Source organism: Daldinia decipiens, assembly GCF_022478715.1.
Source record: "Daldinia decipiens strain CBS 113046 unplaced genomic scaffold F4813scaffold_45, whole genome shotgun sequence".
NCBI lineage: Eukaryota > Fungi > Ascomycota > Sordariomycetes > Xylariales > Hypoxylaceae > Daldinia > Daldinia decipiens.
In genome coordinates, this window is record NW_026054588.1 from 195,360 (window position 1) to 220,192 (window position 24,833).

The 24,833-nt window shown below is 46.3% G+C and overlaps 3 protein-coding genes across 3 annotated transcripts; 1 reads left to right on the top strand and 2 right to left on the bottom strand.

Moving 5' to 3' along the window:
* Positions 1 to 9,035: 9,035 nt before the first annotated feature.
* Positions 9,036 to 11,061, bottom strand: F4813DRAFT_250253 (Clavaminate synthase-like protein). Its single transcript, XM_049240140.1, has 6 exons — positions 10,859 to 11,061; positions 10,557 to 10,809; positions 10,268 to 10,498; positions 10,146 to 10,213; positions 9,927 to 10,096; positions 9,036 to 9,868 (listed from the first exon to the last, which is right to left on the bottom strand). Exons 2-6 carry the CDS (start codon positions 10,798 to 10,800, stop codon positions 9,424 to 9,426), a joined length of 1,158 nt encoding a protein of 385 aa, XP_049095592.1. The 5' UTR covers positions 10,801 to 10,809; positions 10,859 to 11,061; the 3' UTR covers positions 9,036 to 9,423.
* Positions 11,062 to 12,953: 1,892 nt separating this feature from the next.
* Positions 12,954 to 15,704, bottom strand: F4813DRAFT_383161 (uncharacterized protein; the record flags this gene model as incomplete). The annotated part of the gene is made up of 8 exons (XM_049245909.1): positions 12,954 to 13,057; positions 13,153 to 13,266; positions 13,324 to 13,365; positions 13,457 to 13,499; positions 13,561 to 14,427; positions 14,506 to 15,065; positions 15,119 to 15,590; positions 15,702 to 15,704. The coding sequence occupies 8 exons, from the start codon at positions 15,702 to 15,704 to the stop codon at positions 12,954 to 12,956; spliced, it is 2,205 nt and encodes a 734-aa protein (XP_049095593.1).
* A 6,621-nt stretch (positions 15,705 to 22,325) lies between these two features.
* Positions 22,326 to 24,083, top strand: F4813DRAFT_393530 (uncharacterized protein; the record flags this gene model as incomplete). The annotated part of the gene is made up of 1 exon (XM_049247436.1): positions 22,326 to 24,083. The coding sequence occupies one exon, from the start codon at positions 22,326 to 22,328 to the stop codon at positions 24,081 to 24,083; it is 1,758 nt and encodes a 585-aa protein (XP_049095594.1).
* Between the last annotated feature and the right edge of the window lie 750 nt (positions 24,084 to 24,833).

Consider the following 24,833-nt stretch of genomic DNA (forward strand, 5'->3'; position numbering starts at 1 on the left):
GCAAAGCTTGTAGCGACTAAAGCAACTTTAAGGGATCTCCAACATTACCCCGCCAATTATATAGCTCCGACTAGTGGGATGACAGTGGGTCAAGATGTTGTGGTCCGTGCTTGCACAATGTGTAACTGGTACTTTAAGATACCTTAACTAGATCTAGGTACCAGGCAGTTACTTAGACGTCTCACCAATAAGAGTCAGTCCTTTCTTTCTCAGGGGTAACTTCTATGTAAGCTGTATAACTTTGACTAATCCTATAGAAATCTCAAACAATAGACTCACCTTAATTAGTAACTTTAGTTCCTAAGAGTATCTCACAAGAAGAATTCACGTCACAAACACTGCATGATAGAGATGAATTATCCAGAAACGATAGGCCGCTTTAACAACAAACAAGAATATTCTTCTTCTTGTTATGTTTAATTGTGATATAGTATATCTAAGTGAAGTGGTATGAATATATTGCAGTAACTCTCTAAACCAAGAGTATAGCCTTATATGCCCCGGATTCAGGGGTATACAACTAGTTATTAGAAAATACACAGACACAATGAATGAAGGTCAGACAATGCAGACGCGCTGTCAGGCAACAGCTTGAGAGGACAAGGGGCTGCAATAATCGCATGTTTAAACCCCACATGGTCTAAGATGCTTCTCTTCTCTTACGCATAACAGGTAGTTATATCATACTCGTCGTATAGAATTTGGAATTATATGCGACGACTTCTCCTAGCCAGGTCTTTCCGACCATCTCGTGTCTATCTTAGTCTGACCTATTGAAATTCACGTTAGAAGTATTGTGCCACCATCCTCGACGTTATTGAAGCCATCTCGCGGTCCAATATTGAAGTATCACAACTAAATAACATATAGTAGTATCAGGGACAGCAGGCGCATACGGCTAGAGATAGGGACCTAGCTTCTGGTATATATATGTATGTATTGATGATTGTTGCAACTCATGTCCCTTCTAAGGATAAGAGGATGGATACTCTCCTTATATAAACCTGCCATGCAGTAGCTACTCCAAGGGGGTAGCCACATCGCCTCACGACAGGTAGTTCTAATAAAGTATTAGGGCGGTCAGTAAGGCAGGTAGAATAGATACCACAGAGAATTCAGGTATCATGGATACTACCAATACGTACAGAGTGACGACTTGGCACTGTAGAAATTTATTTGATAACGTTTCACGATATCTATAATGAAGTGGTAAAGATAGGATAATATTGCATAAAAACTAATAGGGGCTCTTCTGCAAACAAACCCCTTTATTGATCAATCCGTCGCAATGAGGATGCCAGCTTTGAAGAACCTTAACATGTTAAGCTTCTTTCATACCTCCACAGTCTCAAGTGTCAACTTAAGTAGTTGTGCTAACGGGGCAATTCCAATGAGACAAGGTCTTCCGTCGCTTCATGATTTGGAAATCAACAAACACTCAGCGACTCACTACTTCTAGAGCGTCATTCTATTCCAAATAAGAAGTTCTGTTTGAGTTGACATAACTATGCTCTATTAGTTAATCTCAAGTTTTAGGAAACCAACCACCCCCTAGTAGATCTGCTCAGGGGTAAATCATACGCCATAGCTACCCCCATCGGTCGAAGTTGCCCTATAAGTAAAACAGTCCCATTATCTACCTATACATACAGGTAGCCAAGTATTCACCCATGGTTAGGTAGTAGTATTTAGCAACAACGACATGCTGTCCTTCAACTACTCGCCAATCCGATCTATTACCTTCCAGCATAGCTCCTAATCGTCAAGCACCTTATGCCCAAAGCCGAGGACAAGAACCCCGCCTCATCTCTGAATGACAAACGACTGTCAGGCTATGGGCTCTTGTAGGCTTGTAACCATTCCATTCTTTTATATTCCTGAATCTACATCTATAGGGCTTAGCCTGGGTTAAGAGGTAGACAACCCCTTAATGTGATCCGCCCATATACCAACTCCCCGACTCTCGAGATCATTACCTCATATTACCCTATAGTGGCACATTCCAGGGATACATCCAACATATGTATGCAGGGCTTTCATTCTGGAAGCGGTTGACTGTGACAAGTTGAGGCGGCCTAATTATAAATTATCATTGTTCCCATAATAGCCCGTAGTATCTAGGCCAAACGCTCAATGGCCTATATACTATTATCTACCACTTCTTCTCGTCGAAGCGTATCAAAGCTCGCTATCTATGGACTCAACATCGGCTGGCTGGCATTTCCACATAAACCTGGTATATCATTATCAACACCGGGATAACCCCGATGATCGGGGAATGCCTCGGCAACTGCTTCGCACCCATGTAAAACCTAGCTATTACTCAACGAGGGAGAGACATTATAAGACATAATTTCCGGTCTGTCTCCACTCTCGCTGGTATAGCATTCTGATAAATACGTGTACAATACAGTCTTCACAGTAAAACTTGTTCCGCAACGGCATAAGACACAAGAGTCTTCGTCCTGCAGTCACTACCTATCCCCTGACATATAAAAACTAATCAGCATAAGCTACCTACCACGGATCGCAGCCCCCAACATCCAGGGGGTGTAGCATACAACGTATTTACAGTTCTACGTTCTGCAATATCACATAATGTAGCATGGGAACCAGAAGCATGAGGGCGGCAGCAACACCCGTACATACGAAAGGAAGCACATCTACCACGAGCCGGTCTCACAAATGCAAAACCTCCATCTAAGCAATTAACACAGATGACTGTGTAACTCCCACCGCCAGCCCGTTCAGCAGCACCCCCTCGCGGTGTTGAAAGGGTCTCCGTCTCCCACGACCGGCTGTATTTACCTACCCCCAGACCCCAACCCGCCCGGGATATATCTATGATCTACGAACCCATCGATCCCGGGAGCGTACAGCATGTATACCGTGGAAACGTCATAATGTCTTCATACCTAGGTATTTGTGTGTGTCCGAATGGAGAAAAAATGGGGGGAGGGGGCTATCCTGGAATTGAAATACTTACTACCGTAGTACTATAAACTAATAATGACTATCCATAGAAAGAGCTAGACGCTATTTCTAGAGACTCTTCTCCTAGGCTATCTTGTGTGTATGCGTGTGCTAACCGTCCATCTACATAATATCGGTTAAAACAGTACGCCATTTCCAAGGGAAAATTATGTGCCATTATACATACACATATGTACAGCCGGCCCTCGCTTGTCAGGCACGTACCTTTACCAAGCCTTCTATAAAGTTTTCCCTCCTAGTACGTAGCGAGAGGCTCGCCTCGTCCTCGCTCGTGCATATTAGATCAGATTATGCAAGGGAAGCGCGATCTCAGCCCCCCATCGTCGTAGTAGTGGCGGATCACAAGGTCCAGATCCGGATTCGCATAGGTAGGTTCATTGGTTGCCAGGGGGGTTAGGCCAACCCACCAGTTTACGAACCTATATAAACCACACGATGGGAACTTCGCCGATCACGCGGGATAACCGAGATTTGAGTATGTAACAGGCTGCTAGTGCTTATGCTCGACCCGACCCATTACCGCGGTGCTGTAACACGGCCTGGATCTTGGAGTAGACGACAACATTCTAGATCGGACTGTCGCACAAACTGACGACGGCCAAATCCCGCGTTATCATCTCCGACGATCGCCGAGGGATGCTATTTAGTTGGTATAAAGATTCGTCCACATCCTACTTGGTTAAGTTGAATGCTTGCTCGTCCTCATTCACAGAACCCAGCTCGGGATTGGTCTCTCAAGAATTGGCCTCGCGGAGTCTCAAGCCATGTTTCGCCCCCGAGATATCAAGAGTGCCTTTCTATTCTTTAGAAGTTAATAGTCTTCGGCGAAACTCCACGTTCCTTTCGGGAAGTAATCTTAGGTTTAATCCTAGGTTCTCATAAAGTCCGGGTGCTGGAAACTGGTGTCGAGACGAAGCTTATCCTCTTGACACTGGTCCACGATAGCCGCCTGTAAGCCGGGTTACCGAGGCTGGGCTGTATAGCTTACACATCACATCTCAATGATATTCAAGTTTGGTTCAACTTGAAACCTGTTTCAAGTTACGATGATCTGGTTTCGAAAGACCTGAGGGCAAGTGTAATTTGGTGCGTTGCAAAGGCAACAAGACAATCTTCCCATGGACACGTCGATACGAATAGGACCATATCGATTAACGATTTACGTAGGTCTAATCGGGCTAGAGTTATTAAGACGTCACTTTGCTTGGATTGCTCTCCCTACGGGGATTTCTATGTCGCTTTCTCAGAATCGAAACTTGCAGAACAACCATTGGAGCGCTTGTGGATCAAGACCCCAAGTCAGAAGGCATTGCAAGGACGGCCAGTAATTGTGTGACTGCGCATATCCGGAGCGTTCCGATGCATGTCTACTGATATGGCATATCCCTATTATACCGTGGAATTCTATTTGGTTCTGTCAAGAAGAGCTCGAATGCTATGGGTTGACAGACAATAGGAGAACGGGATGGGAAAGAAAATCCGCCGATTCGACCTCAGAGATGTCAGGTTAATAGGTACCACCCTCCCTTAGGTAGCTAAGATCAACTTACTACTTACCTGACACCTACCTACATACATGATGTTAGATACCTTCGGGGTTCGTACATGAGGTATGTAGAGACGTACAAGGCGTCTACATATCGTTGCGTATGGCTACCTGCTGACCACTCGTTTATCCGATAGCATTAGCCGAAGGCCATTTAGGACGCATCCTAGTCCGAGTTGTTCGTATAAGACGTGTAAGAGTAGGGAGTACTTCTGGGCCAAGTGCTCTCGCCCTTCAAAAGATCTTCTTGGCCGTTCTAGATGCGTGCGCGTATCGACATCCACATGGGAATGGGTTGGGCAGTAAGGCCGAATGAGCAAGCAGTCTTACCTTTTAACCCTGTCCCCCCTGTCTTCCTACATAGTACCTACATACATAGGTAACTACCTATGTATGTACCTAACTTTTACTTTTAATATCCATTTTCCATTTTCCGTTTTCCATTTCCTATATCCGACTTCATCGGCGGACGTAGAGGATTAGCTGACTTGATTCGACACGCCGTAGAAATTGCCGAAAATAAAATGAAATAAAATTAGTTTCTATGAAATGGGACCATTCTACGTCAAACTCTCAACGAGTCACGCGACGGTAATGGCCCGTGGTGCGGTCTCATTACCTAGTCACTTTTTGTACCCAACCGCGCCTCTCGCGTCTCGCATTCCGAGACTACGATTTCTATAGGATCGACAATCCTAAGTCAGTCTCTAATAGGTACGCCCGTACCATGATCCGGAATCCCGACTGCAAGCACTGCGCACAGTTCACGAGTTCGTGTCACACCACCATAAATTCTGTCGAGGACTGTCTAGAAAGCAAAAAGGGTTGGATAGAAGCATCGCGTTGGTCTCGATCACTCCTTTTTTTTTTTGGGAATTTTCTTTTTTTCGAACGGGCCAGGCCCTTTTTCTTATCGGATACGGAGAACACACGTGCTCATCGACACGTTTCGAATCCGCTGAGATCGTCGCCTTTTCGTTGACCGGTCGTGTTGTAACAGGGCTTAGGTGTCGATTCCCTATCGTCTCCTCATTGTGCATTTTCGTTGGCTTTGCGTCGTGGCCCCCGACGACGAGAGACAGCAATCCTTGGCTCGTCTATGGGTTACGTGGGTGTGTCTAGCAGCTAGCAGGGCGTCAGGTTGCCGCTGTCCTCGCCTATGCAGTAGGCGGTAGGTAGACATTGGAAACTCTGCATCCCGACAGGTTACAGTGATTAACCCGTGCATGGAGAGCAGCACATCCTCTGCAGCAAGCTGGCAGCCCTGTACCGGTGACCGTCGCAGCGTCCAATCCCCATGTAAGAAGGCCTTGCAGAAAAGTACCCATACCCATACCCACTTCCTTAGCCCTGGCCCCAGCTAGCCTTAACCCCATGCCTCAGATCTGAAGGGCGGATGCAAGCACATGCCTAGCAGAGATGTTGGAGGTGTGCTTGACTTGTCTACTGCAACCAGGTACTTGCTAGCGGCGGCACGCTACAGTACCCGCGGAGGCGTCCGGCGTTACTACACCGGTGCCAGATGTATTTATACTCCAATCCTGTATCATGCGTGTACATTTGGATATGCTAGCCAAGGCGTAGCTATCCGAAAACACGGCGTTTAGAGCATTGGGAATTCGGGTGCCACAGGCGTTGCGCAACGTAGGCGGCCCATCGTACGTCGAAGAGATCTGAGGTTTTTCAGATAAACAGCTACGTGCGGTGTTGTAGAAGCGGCAACTCGTATAGAGAGCTATAGCTGGAGCTCCGCATCCGCGAAGACGAACTCATCATTCTCGAGTTCAACTGAACCCGACCAGAGGGTCTTTTTCTTTTTACTAGTTCCACTACCCCTCCAACTTTTCCCTCAACGATTTCTAAGTGTTTTATGAGATATGATAGTGCCCCCTTTTAGTGCTGAGGCGAATTAATGGTACCAAATGAGGTGCCGGCCGCTATTTCCGTCTGCCCCGATCCAGTGATCGTGCTCCCCGGACGCTATGGTCAACGTATATGTACAGCTCGAGGCTTGACCTTCGTGGGTGAGCTGACAACATCCTGACGTGTGTATAACGTGCGTGGGTCGTATATAGTAAGAGATAGATGAGAGTCCAGACCTTACACTTATATTTGCACGTTTTCTTTTTTTTGCTGATCGTCATTACGGCCCAGACCTTAGAAACAACCCCCAATCTCAAATCCCGACCGCCTCTTTGAGAAAGAGCGGGCAGTCTGCAAAGTGTCGATATAAAAATGTTAAGAGTCTTAGACTGACAAGGTGGCTTTCTATTTGCACGTTCTTTGGTTGATATATTTGCATGGGGAAAACAACAAATGTTCTCTCAAGCCTCCCCAAGCCTCCCCAAGCCTCTTAAGCCTCGAAGTGTATAAGTGTACCCAACGTGGAAGGAACATTGAATGAGGTAGGTAGGTATGTAGGAAGGATGGCGGCCACTAGGCCACGTGAGTTAGTCGTAATGCAATATGTGATGAGACCCAGGTTGTTAATTAAGTGCTGTGGCTGGAGAGGCTTGGCATCCCGCGGGTAATGAAACCAGACAGCCGGTGGCAGAACTTAAGAAGGCGGTAGGAGGTGGCTTGCGAAATATGTTACATAACGAAATATGTTACATAATGAAATATGTTACATAATGAAATATGTTACATAACGAAATATGTTACATAACGAAATACCTATCATATATATATAATATAACGGTATGTGACGAGTAGAAAGTCGAATATGACCATCTCTATTGAAATCTCTACCTACATATCTAGGTACATGTACCTCTTAAATAATAGGTAGCCGCCTCTTATTTGCATATGCGACGGAACACTACATACCTTAGGTATATATGTAACTGCTCTGTACTACAGCGGCTGCCACTTTGTAGATGCTACTTTTTCGCAGATCCAAGCGGCCAGCCGCGAGTCGGAATCTTATGAGTTACACATTCTTCTGCACCCTCTGCACTCTCTGCATCCTCTGAATCCTTCTCTGTTGTGGATAATGTGGATAATGTCTAACCTAGTGCAATGCACCCATGCGCCATGGGCTTTTTTGCTACCGGATGGCGGATGGGAGCCGGAGTGGCAAATCGAACCGGGCATCGAGTCCACCGCCGCTACGGCGATGTCGAATTCCGTATATACAAACATTACATATCATGTACCTACTTTCCTCCCTGGAACTGCATTACGACGCATGCTGCAAGTCTAATACGAATAATAGCATCCGGACAAGCTTAAATGTACCATGTACTATGTAATAGAAATACTATCCTGCAGTGGAGTAAGCGAGCGAGCAGGAGGGATGAGGGACTACAAGGGGTCAAGCGCAACGAGGAAACGCCACCTATGCGCCTATTACATAGTACGCTTCTCTATCTTCTAGGTTACCTATGCTAGGTACGTATGTACGAGAGTGGTCTACGGCAAAAACTACCGTAGCAGCGCTAGCAGAAGACTCTTCATAGTATGTCTTACTCCACTAATAACGAGTTCAATGGGTTGCAGATGGATTACAAGCCCGTAACTCTCCTCCACAAGCATCTTATATAATATACTCTTATGTGGTTAACGGCGGTCACCGGCTGCATGCACATCGATCAAAATGATCTCGACAAGCTGCATCTCGAGAAGACCTAAGTTTTAGAGCTTGAGACCGTTTCACCCGAACTACTTGGCCTAGGTACATATCTGCATACCTACGCATATCCGCTATTCAGGGGCGAGAGCGAGACAAGAGGCACACACACGCGCCGTCACGCTTAGCCGTACGTGGCACATAGGTTACATACATACATAGTATATACACACATGTGGGTTCCGCTTTTGATCTCCGATCTCGACGGTCGTCCGGACGAAACCAAGGAGTTGGGAGGGTATCAATGGGGACGGGGGTATGGGGTTAAGAGCCGTGCCTAGGCCTACTTTGGTTATTACTAAAAGGTTTCAATCCAAGAAATCTTAACACGCGCTTTTTATAGATTACTAGTATATAGCTCCGCATGGGGCATATAGACAACCATCTCGTCTTGATATGCTTGTTGGTTTACCATTATGGCCTCTATTAAGCCAAAGGGAAAGGAGGAAAGGGGGAAAGGGAGAAAAAAAAGAAGAGTCGAGGCCCAGCTTGACAACGGCTACTGTATCGTTGTTACCACAGAATTTGATGAATTAAAATCTGATCCTAGGTATTTTTATCCCTCTGGACCAATGTCGTTCGTCGTCGTTCCTAGCTCCCGAGAGAACTAGACTACAGCTGCAGCCATTAGTATTGTCCGCGCAATTCTGTTTTAAATCCCGGTTGGTGCAGCATCCATGTTGCAACTATGATTTGGGGCGGTACGTAGTAGTATTGAAAGAGAATCAAAGAAAAAATTGTCCTGCCAAGTCAAACACTGAGATGCAAAGTGGCCAATCGTTTGGTGATTGTGGAGATCGGGGAGGAGAACGGCCCAGACTACAACAACACCGGGGAAAAAAAGAGTTTTTTCCCTCCCTTTTGCAAAGGTTGAGTAAATCTGTATCTATTGTACTTAGGTAGGGACAGTGATAATTTTATGTTAAGTAGTCTCAAAACCGGCGGACATATCGTATACTCCTAGTAAAGAGCTATGTTCCAAAGGATCGTGCTTCGTTATAGGGATCAGACACACTCCTCTCAAACCCCAGCATCGTCGACGAATTATTAGGTAGCTCAACCAGAGCTAGAGCAAAGAAAACCGCAAGTTGACACATCCCGAGAAGAAACCATTGATGAAACCCCCTTTTATCTCCGTATTAACCTCCGTGAGCCGGAACCCCATTGGTAACTTTCCCAATCCCAACCGTTCCCCGTGAGATGCAGTGCATGGGCACCCGCCCTACTAGGTAGGCATCGTGGGCCATATTATTTAGTTAGTGTACTTACGAAGGGGGAACACGTCGCCAGGCATCGGTTCCAGGTGCCACGTCTGGTAGGTGTCCGCGTCGAATGCATCATGCCATTCCCGCTTCAGTTCGTCCGGTATGTCCCACCCATGCTGCGAGCTGCGTAGTCGCATGCGAACTAAGTGCCGCTTATGCTGAGGAGAGTCGCCGTCGACGAATCCTTCGCGTCTGTGGAGAACGGCAAGGTTGTTGATGAAATGCATGTCGCCAGCTTGGGTCTTGATCTCAAGTTGGACCGCTTGGGCAATCGCTTCCACCACGTCAAGAGCCTCGCGCTGGCGATCATTGAGCTTTGGGAGATTCTCTGGGCGTGGGTGGATGGCATTTCCCAATAGGGGCGTACGACCAAAATTCATCACCAGCCTCGAGTTGTGGTGGAATAATATGGGTCGACATTGGAAGCGCGGACTTGAATCGGAAATGTTAGTGTCGTCTACAAACAATGTTGAATATAGAATGAGCTTACAAAGCAAATGGCCAATCCGACTTCGCAAGGGTGCGAATGATGTCGGGACGATGGGCCGCTAGGATGTTGTAGATAGTATAAGCCGACGCAACGATGCACTTGCCTCCGGATGCTGCAGTGCTACGAGTCAACCAAGCGACCACGTCGCCCGCCTCCTCGTTGTGGAAGGACTGTATACATTATAAGCATGTGAAGATGCAACTGTTCAATCCAACTTACAATAGCAGAGGTAGAATGGCGGTGGTGGCCTAACTTCAGCTGAGAAGAGTTGTCTGCCACGATGTGGACTAAGAAATATGTCAGCTCGATATGATATCTAGGTCATATACCCGTATACTAACCAAGCATGTTGCCTCGGTGGTCTTGGCATCCTCGCTGGTCAGCGATGTATGCTTGAATACCTAGCCAGACAATGGTCAAGTCTTCAACGGAGTAGTCCTCCGGGTTGATTCCACGAATAACGCAGAGGCCGCTGCCATTGTGAATATCATGACTAAGCTCATCTAGCTTGGGACCGAGTGTGGGAAGGGGGAAATTGTCCCGGTTGACTAGATCACCATCCAGTTCCAACGCTGGACATCGAATGTTAATTAAGGAGAAGCCCCGAAGGAAACTTTGGGGAAGACATACATTTGAAGTGATCCTTCGCGGAATTGACCTCTGCCAGGTTCTTCTCGGTCAAATGATAGATGAAGTGGAGCTCATGATCACTGACTTGATTTCCTGTCCAGGAAAACGCCTGACCCGAGTGAGCGGGAAAGTCCATGGGGAGACCAGACAATCCCTCCGAGGCAGGGTTAGCATGTAAGGGATACTCCGCATGGAGCAATGCGTTTCCTGAGGAAAACAGGACTGGACCGTTGTTGGAATCCATATCTATGGTCTTGTAATATGTTAGTTGCATCCAATAGCAGGTCATACCATCAACGAACCTAGAGTGGTTGAGTTCCTGAAAGGCGTTTTAGTGAAATGAAACGAATAAGAGAGTCTAGTGGCTGGGTTGATAGATCTGCAGTTGTTTGGATGAGTTGTGAAGTGAAGTGAAGTGAAGGATGAAGAACGAGAATGGTTGAAGAAAAGTTGAGAATTTCTGATCTGACAACCAGGCTAGATAATAGGCATCTAAGAACACTATGTAGGGAAGGAAAGAGAAGGCACTTTCGTAGAATGGAACATACCTAAACCTTATACCATCAAAACCCTCCTTACCGACTTCTACACACTTTGGCTAGCTGGAAAGCACAACTCTGCAGATACCTACAAGACACGGGAGGTGCGCCTTGTACAGCAGGGGGACGTCATTATCCGATCTGATATTAAACTACATTAGGTATACTGTATAGGAAGCAGGTACGAATATCTTGACGAAGCTGATCGAGATGTGAGGTGAATAAACACTGCTATAGTATAGAAGCTTCAAACTCGAAGTCGGGGTGTGTATAGCGAAACCCTGGGATACAACCACCCGTAACGACGTGGCGTACACGAATGTGAGGTCCGCGGCTATAGGCTACCAGACCGTATATTCGCCAGGGCCTGCATACCCAGGCACGTAAATAGGGCAAGCCCAGAGGCAGGTACGTACATATGCAAAACATCCACTCCTGCTGCATAAGTACGTAGCATAGCATCGAAGCTACCTACCTCTTCGTGCTTTTCAGTTTTCTTTTTGAATCATGCACCTGCAATGCAAGCCACTAGGTACATGTACGGGTCGCTGCAAGAAACATCTGCTAACCAGGTAGGTGGGAAGATGCATGTCTTAATAACCTAGGTTAGGTAGGTAGCCATGCAGGGTGCCGTGGCCGGGGACAGAAGGAGCCGCAAGGTATTAATATATATAGGTATTTATATATATCCGCTGGCTGTGCAAGAGGGGAAAGAATCAGAGATCATTTTCGGAAAGACAGGATCCGCTTGCTTCACCGATGCCAAGATTTAATGATGTTGTGGTAGGTACCTTGCTGCATGTTGAAGGTCTTTATGTCGTATATGTACCTGCATGTAAGCTGTTCTATAGGCTCCATGCTATTTCATTATGTAATGTTGCTCTGTATGGCTAAGGCCCACGAGGAAAGTGTATTGATGTAATTAATACGTACACGTATCGTCCAAGAAGGACGCCTATAGGCAGGAATGTCCACAGTACCTAATGTACCTAGATCTTATACGCCATCACAATTTGGTCATTTCCGTTTCAGAAAAGCAACCTGAAGTAGCGTTGCAACACTCAGCTATTCGGTTATGTCCTCGAACAACCCGAGTGGTTGAAGAGTACATACATATATGTATGTAAGCCGCATGTTCCGATAATAGGTACTTTTCGATGTCTTTCTATACATGTACTCGTATGCACCGACTAACAGCTGTCGTACATCATAACCTACATAAGGCACATAACATAGGCTATAGGTATTGAGACAAGTCGTTTTTCTCGAGCAAGAAGGACCCGGGCCGTTACAGTATAGCGTTGAAGGATAGTACGACAGGATCGTGTTGCAGAATGGTCATACGTGTCTACCTACTCTGATGTCAGTTGAGAACTATATCCTAAACACACTAGCGATATACTTGTAGAACTCTCAAAACTGCATTCTTACGGCAGGAATGGCAGGAGTCTCTATAGGCAAGTATGTCCAGCGTTTAGATATAAATGTGGGTAGCTTCGATGTTTCAATGTTAGGTAGTCTGGGCAGCACTTACTCTGTCTTCGTTTCTCCGTTATTGTAGGTAGGTAGGTACCTAGGTAGGTAGGTAGGTACATGTAGGCAGTGGGGAGCCTGCATATAACTGGCTAGGACATGATGTACCTATTTACTGCATCCGGTCTCGTACCTCATGCATGATGTAAAGTACCTAACATAGGTAGGTGCCTGTACCGGGCCTGCAAGTTCTACGCGTAAAAGGTACAACAGTAATCTTCGCCAATGCTTGATTCTTGGTTTAGATGTTGTGAACTGGATCTTGCTCAAAGTCTTTTTTCTTTCGCGCCGAGCTCCCGCCACGCGGATCAGCTCATATCGTTTCTCAGATCGTGGATTGTGGCATCCAATTTTCCTCGTACAATTGGCTTATATAGTAAAAATCATTCTCATAATCGCCACTCTGCCGCAACTTTGCCCAATGTTTTTCTGCAAGATCGACCAGTTAGCGGTCTGCCCGTTTTTGGGCACTGCTATGTACGTATAGAGAATCCCAAGACAAGATTGAGAGACGCGTGGCTTACTGTATTTTTCGGCTTGCGCCCTTGTGTACTGGATGAGCTTTATCTTGGTCTCATCTTTGTCGACCAATGTCGATATGTCTTGCTCCTTGCACTCCCCAGAGAACGGATATACGCCTGTCTACCGTTAGCACATTCGGTTCATTAATGCATGGGAAACCCCGAGTTTCTCACCTCTATTGCAGTAATGAAAATACGCCAACAGAATATTCGCTCCTATTTGAAAAGGCTGTATGTTAGGATATCCCAGCTTCAAGAAAACTAATGTTGAAGAACCAGTCCCGTTCAAGAGAACGCCAGGGCTTACCCGTTTGATACTCTCTCACCATCTCTTCTCTCGCAAACCGGCTCTGCAACTTAAAAAGTGAGCGCAATGTCCTCGTAATCGTCTGGCAGTCATTTGATACACACCTTGATACCATGCTTTCGAGCATATCCAGCGTCATGTTGGCAGAGGAGAGCTACGTTGTGGAGCAGGATGAATGTGATTAGGTATGTCGTGAACCAGGTTTTCTGCTTGTTGGCCTGTGTCATAGCTTGTAAGCTTTCCAACATTTCCCGCCGAAGACTGGATTGTATCTGATGGATAAGGACAAGCTCAATTTGTGCGCCCATCACGGGTGGGAGGGGAACACATCCTCGAAGTGGGCTCGTCTCATCCATGATATCTTTAGACATCCCTAGTGTTTCGTCACCAATAATAATGGTTGATTTGGTGGTCAAGCGGACAGCCATCCACAACTGTAACGCCTTCCTCAGAAGCGCACTCTCTTTGGGGTCGATAGTCTGGTCCCTCGAAGCTCTGATCGCAGCGCCGTACGTTGCGAGTAAAAACTTCTCCTTGCCGATGACCTTTTTACAGCACTCGGGTAGCCATTGCCTAATATAATTGGTATAGGTACTCTTCGCTTCCTCGAGATTCACGATAGCATACGGGGGGATTTTGACTCTTCTCCTATTTCCCTCGTGAACCCAACTACGCTCGAGTTTGTCTCCATCCTGCGGAACAAATTGGCGCACTTGGAGCTCGACCACCTGTTCGGTGTACCCTTCGGTAACCTTGACTATTTTCGTTTCCGACGACGCCCACTGTGATATATCGTCAGGGATCCCCTCTATCCACCTCCGAGTCCATTCGTACCCCTTCACGTTCCCGGGCTTGAATAGCTTCACGTCAGTGATCTTATAGCGAAGGCATGGCATCCGCCAAATCTTGGTATTGTTTATTCTAAGACATGTCAAGCACGTGCCGAGCTTATCTGTAGGGTTAGTCTCACACTAGAGTCGTGAATTAGCTGATGAAACGCAGGGCGCTACCTAGGAATCAAACAGTAAAACAACAGTGAGGTTTCTTACGCGAATCCGTTGCATCCGGCACCGAATACAAGAGCCAATTCGCCTCGTCTCGGCCGTCTTCTCTCGTGCGTCGTTCGTTTTGAATGGTCCCCTCCTCGCAGCAGAAGGTCGTTGATTTGGCTGTACGATGTCCAATTCATTGGGTTTGTTACCAATACTAATTCTATTTACTTCTTGAGGTGAGATATTCTCGGTAGTACTATTATGCCCCAACAATGGCGGACTATATGAATGAGCTTCCATCGTGATGTTTGACATGGAGCTTGATACGTCATGGTGGAAACCTGATTGATTAAAAAACTGCTGACCAGGCACGACCTCAGGATACACCATGCCCTCACCGCTAGTAGAAGGCTGTATAGTCATAGGCCGATTTGGCTGTAGAATAGGGTAATTGGGTATCGTAGGTGGGGCTGTGGACGGGGCATTAGAAATGAAGACATTCGGCTGGTCTGGCGACATAGTTCCAGGCGCCGAGCCTGGAGATGATGGCCTGTCATCAAAATACTGACGCCCCGAAGCGTAAGCGTAGGGCGAGCTGGCTGGAATTGAACCATAGACTAAGTCACATTTAGTATGCTTGCATAGAAAAGAACTGGAATAGGAAGCAAACCTTGGGGTTCGCAAGTTGTGCACGGTGGGCAGATAGAGAAGTTAGTGAAATACTGCGTGAGACGGGAACGGTCTATGCCTATGGAGAATCCACTGTTGGATGATTCAGGAGCATGCTGCCGCTCAGAGCCGTCTTGTACGGATGGCGTAGGCGGCGAAGACTTCTCCTGAGGGGATGCCAACGTCATATCTGCACTAAGACGTGGCCTCTTGGTTGAAACAGGATATGGGGCAGAAGAGAGCGGATACTGCTGAGGATGAGGTGCTCTGTTATAAAGGTCCAGTAATTGAGGGACGGGGCAATTTAAGATAGATGCCGCCTGCTGGAGTATTTGTAGATCGTGAGCGGAGAAGTCCTCCGGGTGAGATGAAAGGGTAGAGGCAGAAAGCGAGTAAGAGGAATCCTGGGGTATAGGCACCACCGGGGAATCCCCATGGCCGTAAGGCCGGCGCTTTCTGATATTAGGATTATTCTATATGCAAATCAACAGACTGCACGCTGGGGATACAGACACAGACAAGGTATGGGCTACTTGGCTATCTAGAAGCGAACTAGGGTAAGGGGTATAGTAAGAAAATCTTACCATTGTACGTTCGATGAACGAGCGTATGGCCTATGGCCTATGGCCTATGGCGTATGAGGACGGAGGTGTGTTAGACAAGAGTCTAGCTAGCACCACAAAACAGGGTGTGTGCCGCGTGTGCTAGGGCGTCAGTCTTTTGCTGTGCGCACATACGAGAGCAGTCAAGAGCTGCGCGTATCCTTTTTTTTTTGCGCCTCACCGGGGCGTCAGACGGGCAGTGGGGTTTGTTGAGACGGCGTACGTCAAGGTCTTACGGACGTCATTGCCGCTAATAAGACTGCCGGGATCATCAGAGAGCTAATGCGACCATATTTCGGTGCCGCGTTGTATTATGTTAGGTATGTTTATGCTGTGCTGTGCTGTGCTGTGTCGTGCTGTGCTTTGGTGCCTTGGTGCCTTGGTGATGTACAATACTGGCTGGGTAATGCTAGTATGCTGCTATGCCAGTATACGAGGATGAGCCGCCGCCCTGCGCTGAGACACCTTAGAGACCTATCAAGGCAGGTAATTTGAGTTAGGGAAGGGGGCTGAATTAGTGAATGAGCAGTCAGCAGGTGGAGAGCATGGAGCATGAGCTAGGAAGGAATGGAGGAAGTCCGACGGGAAGATTGAGAACAGGAACAGAAGAACGGCAGTATGCTACCGCCCCGACTTGATTTGAGCCGGACGGAATAGATGATGATTGGAAGAGTGAGGAGACGGCCTGGTCAAGAAAACAACTCGGTGAAGAAAGATCCAGGGCGGCCGTTAAACCGGCGGCTTCACCGGTTTAAAGAGGGGGGAAATTAATCAGACTTAGGCCTTGTGCGACCGTTCGACTTTGCGAGTGGGTGCAAATGAGGCAATCCGGATCCGTGCTGATCAAGGGGGAGGGACTGGAAGGTATTGGGTTTGGACCTGGTTTGATAGGGTTTTGATAGGACGAAAGGGGGACCTCGGGATGTTATGTAGGGATAAGCAGGGATAACACGGCTAGGACCGCAACTATATGTCTGGTTTACTTATTAGCATGATGCAGTATTGGAGCATATTATAATTGGTAAATTGGTAATGTAGCAGTTAATGTAGCACTTAAGCCATACCTAGCCCGCCTCCGAGATTCTGCCTCATTTGTCTTTTAATGTTATTTTACCTTAGGAGGTATTTACCTTATTTTTACCTGGTACTATAATACGCCTTAGTATCTAGGTATTGTTTAGTACATATTGTACATACATGTATGCATCGATTGGAACTTCATGTAGGTACATGGTTTAGGTAGGTATTACATTAGATTAGGTAGGTACCTATTTAATGCATGTACATAATGTAGGTACCTAAGCTTGCAAGGAACATCAGGCCCAGCTTTGAAGAACAGCCCTGTGAACTAGGTTACATACTACCTAAACTGACCAACTAAAATAATAAAACTACCTAGAAACTGGGGCAATATAGTTGGGGCCGATTGGAGCTAATTTGGCCGGGGATTTGGGGGGTTTAGAGGGGGGGGGGGGGGGGGTTTGGGGGTACCATACGTACATAGTACATAGAAAGTTGTATCGATAAGAAATTTTCGGATGACTGTGGGATCTAGTGTTACTCTAAAGTGCTACATTAGAATCAATGCTCAAATCAATGTCAGCTTTTCAAACATGGGAAATATAGATGTCATCATGTCATACCAACCAACAAAGCCGCAAAAAGTACACTACCTACCTACCTACCTAGTTACCTGGTTTATGCTTTCATTTTCTTCTCCTCTTATCTTTTCTAGCCTAGGTATTACCCCCTCTTTCCTTACTTCCTCCGAATTAGTTTAAATTCGTTCAAATGGGGGGGTTTGCTTGCGTGAGTTGATCGTGACGAGTTGATCATAATTTAAAAAATAAAAATAAAAACCCCCCATCCGCGTGTTCAACTCTAATCCAATCGAAGCCCAAGAAGGCTGAGAATAACAAGTAAGGGCAGCGTCGGTTGGATGCGTATGCGAGTAAGTACATACCCCATATGTCCCTCATATGGAGAATGTTGCTAATATGTGAATTAAGGTGACCCAAAACTCAATGCTAGGCGGGTTGTGGAGTTCGTTGCTTGAGAGCAGGCAAATCAGGAACGGGGACCTCTATACCGTCCGTGTCAACTGACCCTTAGTGACAGCGAATTCATCCACATCAGATCGCATTTCGTGGGATACACAGACTTGGCTAGCCAACAGCACATGGTTCTTTTCATCCCGTTGGACCCGCTACGGCGGATCTTAATAATCGGCAGGTAATCGCGTACATCCACTTACAGCCTCAACACCCGCCTACCGTACCTAATGTCCCGTGGGAGCAGGGATCTACGGGACTGCCATAAGCTCACGTGAAACGCTACGAGAGAAAAGGGGTGGTGAGCTTGTATGTACATTCTTACGACAGTACAAGCTCGTCCCCACGCATCAAGCCTATCAGCCCACGTGTACTTGATGTGATACCTGCCAGATTAGGCATACGGCTTTAATCTTCGATATGTAGCGCCTTGTAACCTATTTTACCCTCCTTACATGCTACTTATAGAGGGCAGAGGGTAGCAGCCAATCCTTCTAAGCAACTTTTTTAGGCGGTGAGCACTTCGCTAATTCAGCTACTGGCCCGGTTATAAATCACACAGTTCGAGACTGGACTGGGGTGATTAACAGTCGATAAGGCTACCTACCTACCTACGCATGTCTGGCATGTGTCAACCTTGACAGCTAACATCACTTACGCCTCATAGTTACATATATAAATCTATATATGTAAGTCATAGTTGCTTCATATATATGTTAGCTCTTATAAATATGCGAATTTAATCGCTAGTATTTCTTAACTTTCCCGCTTCATATATTATATCATATCATACCATACCATATCATGTTTATGTCTGTTCTTTTCGCAATTCTCGACGTGCTGTTATCATTCCATTCGGTTACTACGAATTACACATCTGCCCAACTTTGCTACTACTAAAGATAAGACACACACGGCTTGCTTGTATATGAAATTATTACAGTATGTTGGATACAGTGCCTGGTCTCAAGTGCTGCTTATGCTGATTATGCTTGCTTATGCTACTGTGATCATCGCAGCGACCTTGTCCATTCATACCTCTCCATGTTTGCCTCATCACCCCCCAACTCTCTTTAGACCCAAGTATGCACCTCTTTTAGGTTTCATTCTTCGTGAAGTGGCAAGAACTCATTGACCGGTAAGAGTTGATGCTGATGCCCAAGCGACGCGGTATCGAAAACGACCTGGCCAAGACGCCCGACGAGTTGGAAAACATGACTCTTACGAAAATCTCGCCGGGGCTAGCCAAGATATAGCACGACAGTATATCCTCGGACTGGTAGTGTACAGTCATAGTCACAGGGTCTCATGCGCCCGACGCGAAGAGAGTCACGCGATTACTGACTTCACGTTTCTATGGCCCCGCTTATACGGACCGTAGAGGGAAAAGCATAATGCAATCTTGCAAGATCGGCGTATCAACTAACAAGTGATCTAACAAGCGATCACCTAGTTGCAGCTGTCCTTTCTCCATATATGTACGATTTCAAGATGCAATTGCAATTCGAGGTTGAGTTATGGTCGGTTCTATTACCATCTCGATCGTTCAAATGTTTCGGATTAGCCTTGTTAGTAGATAGATTATGGAGATTATGGATGTACTTCCTTGTCGCGGGATTTCAGTATCCGTCTTAGTAAAATGGAAAGACAAGTGGAAGCTTACCGAAGCGGAAGAAATGACCGCAATAGTCGGCTTCCATTGCCAGTTCTGCCGGAGATGATAGATGATGAGCCCGGCGCTACTTCACTTAGCGGTGCCACATCAATTTTCCCAAGCACCAGTATTAGTACCAATCAGCCGAGTACCCCAACCATCCTCCATCTATTGATGTTTGAAGCTCTAGTGTTATCGTCATCTTGTTACATAAAACCTTACTTTATACATACCTAGGTACCTATCTACATACCATCTACCTAACCAGCAGCCCCTTTTTCCAATTTTCAATTTACCCGAGTGACATCATCGGTTAGGGGTGATCAGCCGAATTTGGAGTTCCCACCACCCTTAAAAGTCTCCCAACCTTCAGGGCTCGTGTTATTATTTTTTTAAACCCAATATTTTAGTTCGCCACGTGGAATTTCACGGCTCACTTTAAAACTTATATATCTCATCATCGGCCCGGGCCTTCTGTATATTTACCTAACCTGCCCGTCAGCTCCAATCGAGCTTCAAACGATGAAAGAATATGCAGATGATAAGTCATTAAAACCCATCAAAAGTCAGAATGGTGTTCAATATTAGGTAACTCTGTCAGCTACATATAATAGATAGACCAAACGTAGCTGTTTAGTTGAAGCTCTTATTCTATTGTTTCACTTCAAATGAAGTTGTGCTTACATGAGCCACCATAACGCGCAGCTTTCGTCTTGCTACTACATTATAACCTGAACTCTTTCCATACTTGACTTTCGACAGTTTGAATACAATCTTCTGGGTGACACCATAGTCATCCCCTAAAGAAGTTTTACATTAGTTAACTACATAGGTTAGGTAGTTAACAATAAATACGACTTTTGTTTCATATCACGTCGACTTCACCAAGGTTAAGCAATCTGTGGCAGCACAATAACACGGAAATGTGGTCCGAGTACCTGGCATTCCCATCGTTTTGTTTTTAAGTTGTCCTTTGAACTAGAAAGTGGTCCCTGGGGCTTCTTGGCGATGAAGATCCAGTGTAGATATTGGAAATGCCAAGCCTTTACATCGTATATCTCAGCCCTATGAAGAATCCACATCTTTAACTAATGACGATGACGCAGATACACTACCTACTCGACATGTGGTTATTACGTTCACTTGACGATCTATAAAAGGTCGCAGCGCTCCCCGATGTCGCATTCTAGATTATCAAATCCTAATAAGACAGGGCTTCGAAACATTGCTATGTCCGCCTCACACTTCCGAGAGATCCTAGCGAAGATGCAGACCGGTCTCTTGACTATTAGCAGTTCGAATAAGCTCATCTCAACCATGGAAAATAAAGTCTTTGCCAACCCATGATCAACTTCTCCATACATAACCAGGATCGGCCATTGGCTAGTGATATTAAGGAATTGAGCTGACGGTCAATGGGTCGAAGAAGAGTCACAAAGCCAGTTACCTAATATCAATGCTGAGGAGGGGATGGACGCCGCTATGAAAATGAGGAGATGCAGAATCCCTCTTTGGGCATACACTGGGTTAACCACATACTAACGCTGTGTTAGCTAAGATGCCTGGCATAAGGTTGTAGGTAGAAATCTTGGGTTGCAAACTTACAGGTATTAGGTAGGAAATTTCCTATAAGTCATGCGGAGCCAGCGTCTCTCAACCAATCATGATACCGACAGATATGTGACCCGTTGTTCCCCTATTTGCTTTTCTTTTTTTTTTTTTTTTTTTTTTTTTTTCAGGTTTAGGGCCGACTACCGCTAAGGATAAGGAGAATGGAAAATGGAGAATGGAGAATGGAGAACGGGGAATCAATGGCTTGCACAACCGGTCAGGTACTCGGTCAGCGCACTCCTTTTTTTTCAATGGCTGAGAGTTGAAGTCGTTATTCATGCTTGCCATTCATTTGGTTTTTGCCCAAGCCGTGTTTTCTGGATTCGCCGGACTTGGCGCAACTAAATAATAATCTAGGTACCTGATAGATAGTCAAGATTTGGAATGAACCAAAGACAGGCCCTAAACGCGCCCGTTGTGGGTTTGAAAGGGGAAGGGTCGTGAACGCTCTCGTGACTACCGGAGGTAGGAAACTCGCGTCTTGCGTCCTGCGTCCTGCGTCCTGCGTCTTGCGTCTCTCTCAACCACTTCAATCATTCATACGGAGTCATTACGCAGTCCGACCTTACGGACAACGAAGCAGTCTTCATTGGATATCACTTGGAAGAATATACAAATTAAGGTAATCTCACAAGGCAGCCAAGGGAACGTCGGACGGGTAAAGAGAGGAGATTCTCCAACAAAAAGAAAGAAGAGATAATTTAGAGCTGCCGTTAGCCGCGTTCTTGATACAGGGCATGCATCGACGAGTACCTTATTCCCAAAGATCGACTTCGTTCCTTATACATCTACATACGTCTCTTCCTTCTACGCCAAATCTAGCCAAATCCAACACGGCATGTTGGGTACCTAATATGCATACTTACGACATCCGGCATTAAGGTAGCACGTAGGTTATTTCAGTTGGACAGGTAGGGTAATCACGTTGAACGTCAAAAGTACTTTCATAGATACCCTCAGACCTCAGACGCAAGTTCCTTTATTTGAGGAAGCCCCAGACGGAGATCTTAAGAGATGGCTCCTGCTGTGGCGGTTAACCCCCCGGAGCATCAAGTGGTCCTTCCGTCCCTTCTTTGAATGCCAGCTACCTACCTACCTAGGTAGATAAGGTTCAATTCACAAAAAAAAAAATTTCTGGCACAGCCTTCCAGAAGTTCCCAGATCCACTTTCAACTTCAGCCTTCCTGTAATGTTAATTTGCAAAATCACTGCCTCCTGATCCATCACCAACCCGGTATCGACATTATTACGGTTATCTGCTAATTTCCAGAAAGAAATACCAGCTTCAAGATGGAATTATCCCCGACAGCTATAGGAGAAGTCATTCACCCTACTGCGGCTTATTACCGCCCTCCCCAAGAGATCCAAGAGATCCAAGAGATCCAAGAGATCCAGGAACAGCCAGAACCTCCCCATGTCGTTAACTCCTATACTGAGCTCCCCTGGGCGGACTCTCTCCTCAATCCCAAAAACCGTATAGACAGTCTCGATCTGCCCCCAAATCCCCTATGGCGTGTCGACGGCTGTGCCGGCTTGGGCAGCCAGTACTATGTGCTCCCGCTGTTCATCGAACAGGTTCCCCCTATACGCATGGATGTCTTCGTTTCTAATTCACAATCACATCTTATCCGTGACCAGCTCGAACTGGATAAGGCCTTCCACACCAAGGACTCCGCTCGGCTACCCAGGCTTGCCATAGCAAGACACATTGTCCGAATCCTCCAGCGTTGGACTACGACCGATTTCCATGATTTATCATCTTTCGAAAAATTCTATAAAGGCGTGCCTTTTGGATCACGTCTAATCCTAGAGAACATGTCACTCGACACGCACCAAGTTCGAGTCAAAGTCGGCCTTAACCATAACCTGGAGCATAAGTTACTTCCGCTTTCAAGGTTGGCTGACCTCTGGGGCTCAGAATTCCCCTTCCCTCCAGTGATCGATTTCTTTGATCTTCATGTAGTCAGGGTTCTGCATGATAGCGTTTGTCTCGTCCGAATTCACGACCAACTATTTATCTTCAAGGCATTGACCAGCGGGGCCAAATACCTTTACCACGAACTGAAGACTCTCTGCACGATCGAACCCCATGAGAACATCATCAGACGACCAATGCATGTTGTCACGAAGAGGTGTAATTTCGGGTTCAAGAAGGCTGTTGCTGGTTTTACTACGTTTTATCACGCTAAAGGTACTCTTCGAGATGTCCTGCCCAGTTTGCAAGCCCATGGCCAATTGCAACGTGTCGACCAGCTGAAGTGGTCGATACAGTTAACCAGGGCTCTTGAACATTTAAAAACTCGCTCTAGGACATACTATCCTGATTTGCGTCTAGACAATATTGTACTATCAGAAAAATCCGACGTCATTATGGTCGATTTTGAACAGAGAGGAGTCTGGTGCGAGTTTGCGGCCCCGGAGGTTAACGCTATCGAATATATCCGTCTAATCGCAACTGATGAATGTGTGCCCGAACCCGTGAGTGAGAAATATCGGAAGATAATGCAGGAATTAGTCCCAGAATTCGAAGAGTTGGAAGGCGAGAAATATACTAACCCAGAATATGGATTCAACATATCATGGATTGCCCTCAGCGAGACAGAGCAAGAGGCCGCTGAAGTATACATGCTTGGGAGAGTGCTGTGGTGCATCTTTGAAGGGGTCAGTGGTCCTCAGAAAGCAGCCGTGTGGCAGTCGTATAGATGGGAGCCCGAGCTTGAGTTTCCCGAATACAGGAGGACCCCTCCCGCAATGAGAATTCTAATAGACAAATGTACAAGGGGAAGGCGAGAGGCGCTTGGCAACATCATTATAAGGCGAAACAGTCAGCTTCTTCTAACAACTAAACCTCCTAGTGAACAGACTGCCGACGAAGTTAAGCAGACTGCGAAGCGTTTTTGGTCGACCGAAATCGAAGTAGCAGAAAAGTATTTGGAGCTTAGAAGTTCCCAACGTCGCAAAGGAGAATGGAACGACAACTACTTCGAGCGTCCAACCTTAGCCCGTGTCTTGGAAGACCTACTGGTGTTCCAGAACGAAGTCGCTTGAGGCTATGCAGCCATACGAGGGGGAACTAAAGAACCTGGTCATCATTTTGAGACGAGCATCTCACTCACATTCCTTTTGGTAAAAGTCAGCATCAATACATGATATGCTTCCAAATAACCTTTAGCGTACCTTGAGCATGTTGCCGTGAAAGAGCCTCTACTAACTTATCTAGAGGGAAAACACCCAACGAAAGTATTAGGGACCATGCCATAGTATAGCGTACTTGAGAGGCCACTGCCAAAAGTGAGTATAGAGCCTAATTTGATAGACAAATATTAGCTAGCATAGCTGAAATATCTCCATCTTTGTCTGTTTGGTCATATGGTCATGATTAGGTCCTCGAATCTGTTGAGTCACCCAAGTAACCCCTTTTAGGCTTCGAGGTTTCAAAGCAAACGCTGCTAGGTCGAGCAATGGTTCTCCATGTAGCACCAAGTTTTTACAGATTACCTAGGTACCTTACCGCTTGTCTTAAGGATAATCCTAACCTCTACTCCAACTCATCACCAACGACGATACCGTTAAATGACCTAGCCTATACCATACTCGTTTGTAGTTATGAGGCTATGTCGAGGAATCATGAGCTATTCGGCCAGTGTATGATCCTCATCCCTTCCCGACTTGCCCGTTAGGCAGATTCCCCAAAGAGAAAACAGGTAATTCCATGCCAACCCTCGTACCATAGATGCCTATCATTGCTTGTGACTTTTCCGGATAGTCATGACCAAATTTGCGCCAATGGCCCGGTAA